Consider the following 14,925-nt stretch of genomic DNA (forward strand, 5'->3'; position numbering starts at 1 on the left):
GATTTAGCACCACTTCATTACAAATATTGGTGACTTCATGCACTTGCATGCATCACTACATGAAATAGTGTCAAAATCTTTCCAATTTCCTCTTCAAATCACTGAAAGAGAAATATGAGGTTATTATATGAGATACCAACATTTACATTCAGCAATCGGGGAGGTTTCACTTATAAATCGGGGAGGTTTTCAGAATGTAACCTAAACCCTGCTGAATCAGGGAAGTTATTGAAGATAGGAATGTACAAAAAATTTCAGAGAGCTTCCTTCAGAATCTGGGAGGGTTGGGATCTGTTTATGTCCCCCAATCGTAATCGGGGGTACCAAAATGATACACCTGCACGCGGTTATACATTGTACAGTCCATGATCCGAACCATCCAATTGACCTCTGACCCAAATCAGGATACCTCCCACTCTCCTGGGATCACTCTTAGTCCCAGAATGCAAGTACTGTATCTCTTCTGAAGAGAGTGCTGTAGAGGCATGGAGTCACACCCCATATCTATGCTCAAATACCAGACCCTCAAATGTCCAGCACTGTGGATCTCCATATCTGGACAGACTAACCACACGGCACACGCACTACTAACCCCTAGCGTTAGAATTTAGGAGTAGCATATATATTGCAGCCCATAATGGTTGCCAAAAATGATTGCTTTTTAAAATTTATATAAAATATGCACCAAGGCATGATATTAGTTGACAACTCTGCACTTCTGAGCTGAATGCCATTGTTTAAGTGATTGAGGCCAAGCACTCATGAGGTTTATGGGTTAAAGGTTTGCAGCAGAGTCATCTACAAGACAATACATCTCCCCTGGAATCCAGGGCATCTTAGTTGCAAACCTGACTTCATCTGGGTGCTTTGGGGAGAAAAAGCTGTACATTTATACACCTGCAGCTGCAGAGAGAAGAACTATCCTTGGCAGTGGTGGTGGGATGATATTTGATACAATCAAAGATGATACAATGTAAATGAATGATCAATGAGGATGATGAGTAGACGGCGATGCTGAAGTGGATGATGCTGATGATGAGTGGTGATGATGATGATTAGTACTACATGTAGTAGTAGGCAATATTCATGACGATGCGGAGGAGAGCGATGATGATGGATGATCAAAGATGCATGACTGATGGTGGTCATGAAAACAAAGATGATGATAAATTTATCCCTGTCAGCATCATCACTCTTCCATATGATATGCCGGGGCGTAGCCAGCTTTTTTTAGTCAAGAGGCGAATAAAAAAATTTTGGGCACTGATAAAAAAAAATTCTGGGTTGCAATTGCATTATTTTGACCCTGACCTGGTATTATGTAAAGTCTTTGAGTTTCCGAAATAAGGCTAAATTGGGACAATGTGCACACATAGCGCGCCCAAATTTTGTATTTTACACTATTTTGGCCCATGAGCGGGGTGCATTTTGGTGGAAAATAGGCTATTTGCCCCTTTTCATTACCCTTGCCTTCATAATTTTCTTTCATTTTTTTTGTCAGCACTTTTCTCTTTGTCAGGGGGCACTCTGCCACCCCCCAGCTACACTACTGACCATATGCCACCTAAAACTGGATGTGTCTCCACCAAGCTAGACGCCTAGAGAAAGAAAGACACTTTATAATTAATTGGAACCTACAGTGTGATATTGAAGTTGAACTGTGTATAGACTATGCCATAGTCGAATTTTATTAAAAATATGTTATTATTAGTCATGATAAACCCATTTCGTTGAACTCAAAATTATACTGATGTTTATTAAAATTAAAGTATGGTCATAAAGAGTTAAAATATCAGATGATTAGTGACAATAAAAGTAATTGAATGCAACATTATCTTGCATAATTATATTGGCTCACTTTAATACTGAACAATTCTGATTTTGGAATCTACCACTCCAGTTTATTGATAGCGAACCCCGAAAATCCTTGGGAAGCTAACAAACAGAGGGAGTGCGGTGACTTTTTTTTGTGATAAGTGTGGGTGGGCAAAATAAGACTTTAGTCTTACCAAGAGCCCGTGAAGACAGGTGAATACAGGTGACAGGTGAATACAGGTGACTGAAAAGATCAGGTACAGATGTGAAAATCTATCAGTTGCACACAAATCAATATAAATCAAGAGTTTTATGCTTAAATGTAAATTAAATTGTAATAGCCAGAGTATGCGAAATGGGCAAGTGGACTACGGAGAAGTCTAAACTGTGTATAGTAGCTTATAGTGTGCTTACCAGTTACATCCCGGTTTACGTTATGGTAATTATTCATTTCATGTATTCAAAAAGTTGTGAATAATATTGTATTAAAAACTATATGTTTACAGTACATTCACCTGTTCATATTTTGATACAAACTTGAATAGGACCAGAAATGTCCCACTGCTGCCACCAATTGTGGATCTGTGGTGCAGGTTTTACATATCAATATTGTCATGTACGTACGTCATGTACGTACATGTACATGTGACTCGATTTCTCTAGTCTCTTGTTTTTTTCCTCACTCAGAAGTCTACACCAGATCACCGACCAGTTTACATGTATATAGGAATAACATGATTCTGATACTAGTACTACTACTAGTCATGATAGTAGTAGTTGGTTGGTGTACATATTTTTAGTTTACCCACACAATACAATGAATATACCAACTTTTTTCAATCGACTCACCAATAGATGAAACCGCCAAAAGTCGTATCAGGATATCCGGTACTCCACAAGCCGATTCTGCGAAAAACGGTTCCAAAACATACTGTGCAAAAACCAACGCAATAATGGCCTGCCCTGTTGGGTTTATAATAATCAGTGTAACCCAAAGCAGTATAAATGCTGGGACGGAACCAAAGGCATGCAAGATGTACGAGTATTCTCCACCGGAAGCTTGAATGGTGGTACCGAGTTCTGCATAACATAAAGCACCGATGGTGGAGAAGACACCCGATACTGTCCACACCGTTAAGGACATACCAACCGATCCCGTATATTCTAACACACTTTTTGGAGATAAGAATATACCCGACCCAATGATGCAACCAACAATAATTGAAATGCCATTGAATAAGCCGATTTCTCGTCGTAGTTTCACCGTGCTATCATCACTATCTCGTCGAGAGTCTAGTTTCTTACGCTTGTCTGGTAACACGATCATTACTCCTGGTTCGTCTAGATCCCGGAGATCTTTCTTCAGCGGTGTTTGCCCTGTATGTTCCATGATGATTCTGATTTTTAAGCCTTCAAAAATTTAGTAAAAATCGGAGAGGTTTTATAATTTATGATTTACAACCGCAACATGTACGTGTCTGGTACTCGTCCAAGTGTTTACGATTCGTTTCTGATCAATGTTGTTGTTTCTATATTTCCCGCGAGTTTGATTGTAAAATGGCGCGCTTGTTTGTCATGCTTGTTGGTTCCTTGTCCATTGCTGCTTTATTGCCAGCGATCAATAGAATACGAAAGGAAAAGGCGGAAACCAGCGGAGTAAACATCGTCGTTATCAATGATGATGACATCATCCGTGACACACGGTACGTAGTAGTAAAACCATCCATGATACGAGCAACAAAATGCCGCATTCACCTAAATGTTCTCATTTAAATACGTACATGTTAAAGTACAGTTAAAGAGACGATTCCCAGGAATGCTTTGTTTACCGTACGTGACCTTTTCATTCATAAGTAGCGTGCGCTAGACTTCTTTAAAGTCCACTTCCTCATAACATAAACGCACGTGGAATCGGCTTCCGAAAGTAGCATGTACAGGACAGTGCAAAATTCTATCACATTTACTATACATGGTCTTCAGAGCCACATGCTTGGAACACATGGATACCCGCCAACACGGCCAGTATTCAAGCATTGATGTGAAAATTATATTGATAGATGGCTGAGGACGGTATACACATATGGTATACAACACAAAACGCGGCGGAGCACGGGAGCACAGTTTCACTGTTTCGATTCCACCATGGAAGTAGTAGCCTACTACTTCCATGATTACACTATTAAAATATTTCACCTTTAATGAGAAAATCAATTTCGCGCTTCAAGGTGCTTATTTTTTGCCGGGTAGGCTACTACTGTCATTAACGGCGCAGTGTGGGTCATAACCGGGGTCATAATCATAATTGTCGGGGTGGGTAACCGACCAGGGCGTAGCCAGCTTTCTTGGTCAGGGGGGGGGGGGGCAAAAGAAAATTTTTGGGGCAAGGACGAAAAAAATTGCAGTTGCATCACACAATACATAGTCTTCAAGCTTCCCGAAAAGGGCCTTATTGGGATGATGTTCGCGCGCGTAAAATGGTATTTTACACTATTTTCGCCCATTATCCGGCTAAAAAAGGGCTTTATTGTTACAATGTGCGTGCGTAGCGCGAAAATTTTTTGTATTTTACACTATTTTGGCCATGAATGTTTCTAGAAAAGGGGCTCCTTGCCCTTTTTATTTTCCTTTGCCCTGCTGATTTTCTCTTTCATTTTTTGTCAGAGGGGCATAGTACTGCTACTTAAAAAAAATTGCCAATTTATGTTTACAAAGTTGGATAAAGTTGTACATTTTAATTACTTTTACTTCTACTGAACAGCTAGCAATGTATACTAATTCAATGTGTTCCTGACTGTTCAATAGAAGCAAAAGTAATCAAAATGTACAACTTTATCCAACTTTGTAAAATAAAATTGGCAATTTTTTTTTTTAAGTAGCAGTATTTCTATGGTTTCCAACCTTGAATAATAAGTAATTTAGGGCATATAACTTGCTTTTTTGGCCAAAAATATTTTTTGAAAATTAAAAAAAAAAATTTTTTTTTTTTTTAGAAAATCTGATTTTTTTTGAAAAAAAAAATAAATCGGAATTCCGATTTAAATCGGAAGATTGGCATCTCTGCTATTTGATTTTCAGTGTATTAGCAAGTAGATGATGTATATGTATCACAGACATTATACATTTATAAAAACTTAACGTTTTCTATTGGTCACATAGGCGTAGATCCCGGGTGGGGATAACCCCCCCCATATTTTCCCAGTGGAGCTTACTTATTTGTGTCTTCTATACTATTCATTATATACATATGCATAACGAAATTCAACAATATTCAATATCCAAAGCAATATGTTCACTACAATAGGTCCCAAAAACAGAAATCCCCCACCCCACATAATCGCAAATTGACACGAAAGCTTCATTCCCATTTATTTCATCCAAAACGGTCCTGTCATACACCTTCCCCAATCAAACACATTTCTCTTGCATTTGATCATCTTCTACTCTTCCCTAGAAAAATCATTATAATACCAAATCTACACACCATGGAATTCACCATATCACGTCCAAGCTCACATTGGGCGCCCCATTCCTTTTTTAAAGGAATTGTTATTATTAAATGCTTTTGCAAGCAGAACAATATGAGACCATTTTTAACAAAACCAGAGAATTGTTCATTTTTCATCCAAGGTCAAAGGTTCAGATTCAAAGTTGCTCCGATCCGGCTGTAACTCGGGGAAACAATCCCCGGCTCTTTGTGGAGTATGAAACCGCAAAGGTCATCTGAGGTCGAAGATCAGGTCGATTTTCAAAGCGGCCCCGATTGGGCTGTAACTCGGGGGGGAAATGATCCGACACTTGGGGAGTGTAAAACTGCAAAGGTGATCCGATGTCAAAGGTCAGGTCAAATTAAAATTTGATCCAATCGGGCTGTAACTCAGGGGAAATGATCCGACACTTGGGGAGTATATATGAACTGCAAAGGTCATTCTAAGGTCAAAGGTCAGTTCAAAATTAAGTTCCTACGATCGGGCTGTAGCTCGGGGAAAATGATCCCTGACATTTGGGGAGTATGAAGCTGCAAAGGCCATCTGAAGTCAAAGGTCAGGTAAAATTCGAAGTTGCTCCGATCAGGCTGTAACTCAGGCAAAATGAGCCCTGACACTTGGGGAGCATGCCGGAAATCGAGGTCAAAGCCCGAGTCAATTACTCAAATTTAAAGTTGCTCTAATAGGGATGTAACTTACGAACAAAGATCCCCGACACTTGGGGAGTAGGCCTATATGAAACTGCAAAGGTCACCCAAGGTCAAATTTAAAGTTGTTCCAATCGAGCTGTAACTCGAGGAAATGATTCCCGACACTTGGGGAGTATGAAGATTAAGCCGCAAAGGTCAGGTCAAAGTTACTCCGATCGGGCTAGAACTCGTGAAAAATGATCGGACAAAGATCCCTGACACAAAGGTCACTACAGTGGTCAAATTTCCAAGTTGCTCAAATCTGGGTAAGAAGCATACCAAATTATTCCTCTCATCATTGCAAGGATTCAGAAAAAGTACAGTTTGACATACCTGTGACATACCGTTCTTAAGTTATAAGCAAAAAGGTCAAATTTTGGGGAGTGGACAGTTTTTTTGGCCACACAGGGTCCAAAAATTAAAAATGCTCCGATTTCAACGAAATTGGTCTCAAATTGCTTGTCATGTAATATAGATAGTCCGTAGATGCCGGACTATTTCTCGGTTTCTCTGATGCGCCCTGTGTTGGTGTACAGAAGTCGAAAAACATCACTCTGAAGATGGCCATCGGCCTAGCGCCCAAGATGGTCGAAACTGTCAGGTCAATAAATAAATTTTGGTTTTGACAAGATGAAATGTATATTATGAGTTACTACAAACCCAATGAACCTCTTCAAGAAAGGACTAAATAGCTTATAGTTGTACTTACCGGTAACTAATACAGCCACAATGCGCACGAACAGGTCTGGAGGTGGGCATTCCGGGTCCGGAAAAAACGGTCCCACAAGATAAAATGCAAAAACCAGAGCCACTATTATATGTCCAGTCGGGATAATAATGATGAGATTCACCCATAACACCACGAATGCAGCAAGATCACCAAAAGACTCTTTGATGTATGTGTACTCGGCTCCAGAAGAATCGATGGTTGTGCCAAGTTCTGCAAAGCATAGTGCCCCGATTAAGGAAAAGATTCCACATGCTGTCCAGACTATCATGGAGAGTCCAATGGATCCAGCGTTGTTGTAGACACTCGTTGGCGTCAAGAAGATTCCCGATCCGATGATATTACCTATGATGATGGTGACACTACTGAAGAGTCCGATTTCTCGCTTTAACGTGACACGGTCTTGGCCAGTTGATTCTGTTTTGATGACAGGTTGTTTGCCGTTAGCATCATTGCTCTTTTTCAGAGGCTTAGAAGATTGCACACCATTCTCCATGGTGGTAGTTGGTGAAGCACTCGTGATCTTTCTCAGTTGTGGCGGACTTGTTTCTACCGAAATGTTGTCCTCTTCTGCTGAATGGTCTTTGCAAAGTGTGTTCTCCTTTGGAAGGTCTCCTTCCTTCAATTCCTTCGAAATACTGATGTCGTCAATTGTTGTGCCAATTTCTTGATCTTGATGTTTAGACTCTTGTGCAGAACAAGAGAGATTCTCTTCTGCTTCAGCCCCCTTCTCGTTATAACTGTTGTTGTCCTTTGCGGGGCTTCCTTGTAATTCAGGTTCAGGTATGTCAGTAACGGATGGGTCGATGCGAGTGCCCTGATTTAATTTTTCCTGCGAACTAACACGACCAATATTACCATTTGCTGATATTACGCCTTCTTCTTGCTGTGGCGAACCCTTGATGCTCTCGTTTGCCGGTTTGACGATGTCTTCATTTACATCTGGACTTCCGGAATAAGCCTTTAATTACAGAGCGCAAAATTGAAGGAAAAATTAATATAGTATTGGGTAGCATGTTGAGTTGAAACAATATGATGTAATATTTTTAATAATATAAATATGGCTATGGAAAAGGAACGGAAGTTAATGAAATGAAGTTATCTCAATGGCTATGCATTAACCCCAATAGCTGCTTTTTGAAATCACGGGTTTCCATCACGCGCACAAAATGACATTTTTGCTGGCTGATATCTCTTTTATAGGCTATAGAGACGTTTCATTTTGTACCGGCCAGCCACAGCTGGCCGGTACTTATTAATTGGCTCAAGTTTGTTGTTGTTTCTAACTTTCTATTAGATAGTGTATGAACAAAACAGAAAATATTGTCAAAAATTATCAAGTTGTCAAGGCAAATAGAAATACCAAAATTGGTGTGTGAAGACAACAGAAGTTTTGTCTTGATTTTGCATTACTAAGGTAAAATCAGTATATATTTTAGGAACTTTCTTTCTAAATTGAAAATTTGGCAAATTCGCTGGTCCTCTTACCATTCACGTTGACCTTATTATAGTATAAAGCACAGGGGACAATATAATACTCAGTAGTTCCAATATCTGTGTGTCAGTCTGTGGTCAGTGCTTTTCAAGCAGGGTCAAGGTTATCTAGCAGCGATCTTGCTATAAGTTAATGAAACTGTTTTGATGTCATTACACATCTATTCCAGAAAACTTACACATGAAAATTAATTGGTAATTGGTGGGAGAGAATAATTGGCATGACAATTGGTTCTACATCTAGGAGTTTCACAGGATAATAATTAGATGTTAGGATAGAAGAAGGTGTAATGTTATGCCCTTAATCAAAAGTCTGCTATCAAAAGCTATTTGCACACATGATAAACAATTACCTTCTTTTGGATAAGTTGATTAACTTCATATATTTTGGTCTATAATAATGATGATATAAATCAGAAAAATGGAGCTTTAATGCAGATGTAACAAATTATGTTCCCACGTATATCACTAGTCTTTAACCATGCTAACAAAATTAATACAATAGCTCTGGGTTTCAGTATATGTAGGCCTATAATATATTTGTTGTTTATATATTCCAAAAATAATTATTCTTGATATAGTGTTTAATATTCTTTGTGTTTAAATTTTCAAAACCAGATTGTTATGAATTAATCTATACTAAAAGATGCGAATGTTGTTTGCTTTGACAAGTTTCATTTGTGCAATCACAATTATTATACTATAGACTATAGACAGTGTTAACATAAGTGAGAGAAGAATACAAAACATGGTGTAACATAAACTATTGGGCAAAATCGCTAATGAATTAGCTTCCGAAATTCTTATGGATGTAGAAGGGATCACATCAAATGATCACATTTGGTACCAAATGATCGCATTTGGTGCTAAATGTTATTAAATGTTTGGAATTTATTTCATCTTATTTCAAATTTATGTAACAACGTAAAGAAATTCATCCTTTTGCCGGTACATCCCTTTTAAAAGGGTTTTTATTTGAGACTGTTGATGTATAAGAGGCTCGTAAAACATGCCGGGAAAACATGCACCCGTCACTCTGACCCATGGGAATTGTTTTATCTAGGATCTCTAGTTCTCAAGATGTGGATTCAAACAAATAAATCATCAGACCCCAGGCCCAGGGGCCTGTATTTTTACCTTGAAAAGTCAGAACTTAATTTTTTTCTGTACTATGCCCCAGGTTCCATGATGGCAAAAATGATATCTGTGAACAATATTACCCCATAACCCCAACTTCTTTGGGGATATTATACACACCATTTGTCTAATAATTTGATTGATACTAAAAATTAACGATAGTTTTTTTCCCATTTATACGAACACTTTATACTTTCAACCGCAGCCCCCGGGCCGCAGCCTATCACAAAACATGATTCTGCCCATAATACACTTTGCAACCAGTGCTACAGTAGGCCTATATACAAACATGCTTGATCTCTCAATATAGGCCTAAATTACCTTTTCAATCAAACGAATTTCGACTAAAAATAGGCCTACCGTATTTTTTTTAGTTTTGGTCCTGGAGTCTCGAAAGAAGTACCGTAGCCTAGGCCCGTAGCGTAGACAGAAGGCCTACATGAGTAGGGCTATATTTCATGATTTTGTTTATTATTACCCTTCATTCATAGATTAGGCCTACTTGTTCATTGATTGGTTAAAGAGTACTCGCTATGGGCCATAGGCCTAACGGGTATTATTGCATAGCATCGACTAGTGGCCAAAGAATTGCAATGCAGCCTAGGCTAAGACTAAATTGCTAAGCATTTTTGTAAGCTTAAATAAGCTTAGGCTATAACATGTCCTTCATGCCTTACATGCCTTGCATGCTTGTTGTGTTTACATAAAGCTTACCATGTTCAGTCTCTGAATCTGGCTCTGCGTACGCGTTAGTCTGCTGAGTCAATATATTATTTATTTTATACAAGATTTTCACTTCACATCATTGTCTTCAAACATGTCAATATTTTGGCGTCACTGCTATTATTCTCATCTTAAGTGGCGCGCGTTCATTGACCATGCAGGTATGCATAAAACCAAAGATTCTGGAGTAATTAGGTATATCAGGTACTAATTATATAATTAGAAAAATAGAGGCTTACAGTACTATTTTTTTAAATTTATTATGTATTTATTTATTTATTTATTTATTTATTTATTTATTTATTTATTATGTAGGCTATTTATTTATGTATTTATTTATGTATTTATTTATGTATTTATTATGTATTTATTTATGTATTTATTTATGTATTTATTTATTTATTTATTTATTTATTTATTTTATTTTATCATTTACTTTTGGCATTAATTGTCTTGTCAAATTTATGACAAAAGCCCAATTCTGTACTTTGTAGGCCTACTATTATCAGGCACTTCACATCATGCTGCCACTGGTGGAGTAGGCTTCTTAATCTCACCAAGAGCCATCAATTCCTGCATGTCCATTATTAGTCATAATGAACGGATTATGGAAATTTCTCTGCTGGGCAATCCAACATCCACAGTTCTCTGCTGCTACAGTCCACATAACGAACAACCTGAAGAAGCTGTTATCTCCTTCTACCAAGAACTCTCTTCTACAGTTAATGCCATCCCAGCTCATAACTTACTTATAATTGGAGGAGACTTTAATGCTCAGCTTGGGCCATTGGATGCTCTCTTCACACCTGCTAAAGAAACCAATAGAAATGGCAACCACATGAAAGACTTCCTGCAGGAACATAACCTCATAGCCACAAACACAAGGTTTCAAAACCGCATCAACAGATTATGGACACATAGGCGTCCTAATGGCCAACTAGTTCAACTAGACTTTGTCCTGGTAAGAAAGAAGTGGATCAACTCAATCAAGAATTCACGTGCATACAGCTCCTTCGAGGGTGTGAACTCGGACCATAGGATTGTTTCATGCAAATGTCAAATCAGCTACCGGAAATGCAGAACTTCCATGAAAGACCCAATGAAACGTATTGACTGGAAGAAGGTTACCAGAGACACCATCCTGGGTGAGCAGTTTGTGGTAGCAGTCTATAACCGCTTCAGTTCTCTACACGATGAGCTACAAGAACCCAATATTAGCACCACTTATGATACCTTAGTTGCGGCTAATGAGGAAGTTGCACTGGAGATGCTCCCTAAAAAATCAAAGCAGTCCTACAACATTGCTGCATCAGACAAAGTCACTGAGGCAAGAGATGTCTTAAAGAGTGCATCTATGAAACACAATGCTAGATCCACCCGAGCATCACAAAAGCTCCTCGAATCGGCCAAAGTTACTCTTGATAAAGCCTACACAGAAAATCTGGAGTCCTCAATTCAAAAGAAGACAGAGGAACTTGACAACCTCCATCATGAATATAAACATGCAGCTTCTTGGGAACTCCTCCGGGAGATAACGGACACCAAATCTGCTCCTGTGGTTAGAGTGAAAGGCAATACATCTGAAGAGCGTCGTGACAACTGGTTTCTACACTTTTCCAACTTACTAGGGAAACCAGAGCAAGACGTAAACCTTGAAGATACGTTCTTTAACAGCAATGTCTCTGACGATCTCCCAATACACACTGGTCCATTTACTATGGAGGAACTGCAAAAAGGTCTGAGCAAGCTCAACAAGTCAAAAACACCTGGTCCTGACAACATACCAGCCATTGTTTGGAAAAACCCACTCTTCCATCAGCAACTGCTTGATTTCTGTAATGAAACCATGAAGGGAAATAAGCCAAAAGCCTTGTCAAGATCCACAATTATACCTCTCCCGAAGAAAGGGGATCTTTCACAACCATCAAATTATAGAGGTATCACACTGTCAGCACTTGCTGCCAAGCTGTATAACACTATGCTGCTCAACAGGATTTCTCCTCATCTAGATCCTATTCTCAGACGTAACCAAAATGGTTTTCGCAAGGGTAGATCAACCACACCACAGATTCTAGCCCTAGAAGGATAATAGAAGAGCTTAAAATCTCAAAGAAGCAGGCATATATTGTGTTTGTTGACTTCTCAAAAGCTTTCGACAGTGTTAACCGGAAGGCCATGCTGCATATTCTTCGTAATTATGGGATCCCTCAGGAGATTGTGAATGCTATTGCAATAATGTATGATAATCCTTCAAGTTTTGTACAAACAGGTGATGGACCAACTGAAGAGTTTCTCTCTACTGCTGGAATCCTGCAGGGTGACACCTTGGCCCCTTACCTTTTTGTGATAGTGGTAGACTATCTCCTCAGACAGTCGATAGACACTGACAAGTCCAAAGGGATTGACATCATGCCCAATAAGACGAGCAGAGAGAAGAACAAGTATTTAACCGATCTTGACTACGCAGACAACATCGCTTTAACAGCTACGTTATCACAAGATGCCCAAGATCTTCTGTCATCTTTAGAAGATGCTTCCGCCAAAGTTGGCCTCTTTCTCAATTCCAAGAAGACAGAATATATGTGTATTAATGGAGATAAGAACCCAACTCCAATCCTTTCTCGGGATGGCACACAACTCAAGGAGGTGTCGGACTTTAAATATCTTGGTTCATTTGTTGCCGACAGCAAGAAAGACTTTCTGACTCGCAAAGCCCAAGCATGGAAAGCTTGCAACAAACTGCACACCATCTGGCAGTCCAACATATCAAGAAATACCAAGCTTGCCTTCTTTAGAGCCTGCATAGAGAGTATCCTCTTATATGGAAGTGAGACCTGGACAATGAAGAAAGATCTTCAGGACCGTCTTGATGGTACCTACACCCGGCTGTTGATGAGGGTTCGAAATATATCCTGGCGTGAACATAAAACCAAAGCAGAGATCTATGATGGTGTTCCACAGGTGTCCTCCATCGTTGCTCAACGGCGAGCCAGATTTGCAGGCCACTGCTACCGTGCAAAAGACCAAATAATTTCAGATGTCATCTGTATGAGGCTTCCACGAACATGTAGAGGAAGAAGACCATTCAACTACATCGACTGTGTGGCAAGGGACGTCAATCAAGAAATTAATGACCTCCCAAATCTGATGGCTGATAGAGATTCCTGGAAAAGAATTGTAAACTCTTTCTCGGATGCGTCCGCAAGATAGATAGATAGATTATCAGGCAATAGGGCCTACAAGTGGTGAAATATTTACATTTACATATTTACATACTTAGTATTTTGGCAATTTACAAAAGGGATAATAGAACAATAACATGAAATTTTGCATGTTTTATGACAATTGTATCACAACATTCAACAAGTCTAAGCATTCAAAAACTTTAACATTTGATAGGCCTATGTTACGTTTGATAATTTGGTTATAAAATAATTATGAATATTTGAATCCATAACCTGAAATTAGTAGGCTAATAGGCCTATAGGCCCATAGGCACTGGTTGTAATGATTTATCATAGGCCAAAATAGTAAATTTATTTGCAAGCCACGCAGGCCAACAAACTTAGTGATCACGTGACACACAGACTTTTAACCAATCAATGAACAAGAATCTATTATTAGTAGACCTAGTTGAGATATCTTCATAAAGTTGAGGGTAAATTGGTTCAATGAATGGTCTTTCTGGCCTATAAAATAAACAGGTATGCCATCATTTTTAAAACAGGATTTTCCTGATTTTGGCAACTGAATAATGGTCCCATCAGGACCCAAGTGCATGTAGGCCTATGTCCGGATGGAACCACCAGTTAAAAAAATCGGAATCCTTTCAACATAATTTTCAAATGATGTTTTTCAAGGGAGCCATTAAACTGCAGATTATTTTCCTTCCTCAAATCATGTAACCTTTGAGCTCGTATCATCGCAAATGGACATTGGACCATCCAGAGTGTATATATAGTATCCCCTTTGGCGTTTTTATGTGGGGAAATTTTAATTTAAAATATGCTCATATTTTCCACTAACCCGTCATATTTCCTACCCGGATTTCATATTATTGAACCGCGTACTGCACTGCAATCAATCAATCAATCAATCAACTGATCATTCAATCAATCAACATATCACTCAATCCATTAACCAATCAAATTCAATCAATAGGGCATATTTATTAGACTATACAACAATGCGGGCAACAATGGAAAATGACGATTTTCGCGCACAATTGCGTAAAATAATCAACCATGCAGCCTTTCCGTCACCTGTGGAAGGTCAGCTTGCATCTGGACATCCATCTCTTCGAGGTCTCTGTCAGTAACGATAACATCTTCATCACTGATGAGATCCCTGCCTTTGACCTCAGAGACCTCGTCAATGTCATCGGGTTCAAATGCGGGATTAGTTGCCATTTTTTGTTTCCAATAACCTGGAATAGGAGATCTTCGCAGGGGTTGTGTGATCGTGTGAATCAGACGTCGCTAGCTGCAGATTTGTAAGACATCGAAGACTCTAACTTGAAGGGTGATGAAGATCTGGAAGTCTAAAACAGACAAACTATATGTGATGATATCCTCCTTGTCACGTGATGTCAGAAAATCTACACTGAACGTTTCACTCTGCCAGAATAGGATCTGCCCGATGATCTTCCAGGCTGGAAGCGAGTACACATACATCGGCTATCAAGAATAAGTTTCCTCGTGATGTCCCTATAGGCAATGTAACGTAGGCCTATAATAGTTTGTAGCAGTATAGCAACAATGGAGGATGTCTATAAAATGAATATGGATGGAATTAACAAGTCCTGGAGATCAATTCATGAGATGTGTAACATAATTATCCATACGCTACATGGCCG

The 14,925-nt window shown here is 39.0% G+C and overlaps 1 protein-coding gene across 2 annotated transcripts in view; it reads right to left on the reverse strand.

Moving 5' to 3' along the window:
• LOC140146496 (Y+L amino acid transporter 2-like) overlaps positions 1-14,925 on the reverse strand; it is a 79,689-nt gene that overhangs the window by 47,463 nt on the left and 17,301 nt on the right. The window contains exons 1-2 of one of the 2 annotated variants that reach the window (XM_072168360.1): positions 14,333-14,666; positions 6,699-7,677 (exon numbers count right to left, since the gene is read on the reverse strand). The exons of the other annotated variant lie outside the window; for it this stretch is intronic. Coding sequence (XP_072024461.1) covers positions 6,699-7,677; positions 14,333-14,479 — 1,126 coding nt within the window. The 5' untranslated portion in view covers positions 14,480-14,666. Of the gene's footprint in view, positions 1-6,698; positions 7,678-14,332; positions 14,667-14,925 lie in introns of those variants that run through there. 2 annotated transcript variants of the gene reach the window in all.

The sequence above is a fragment of the Amphiura filiformis genome, chromosome 2 (genome assembly GCF_039555335.1).
Source record: "Amphiura filiformis chromosome 2, Afil_fr2py, whole genome shotgun sequence".
Classification (NCBI taxonomy): domain Eukaryota; kingdom Metazoa; phylum Echinodermata; class Ophiuroidea; order Amphilepidida; family Amphiuridae; genus Amphiura; species Amphiura filiformis.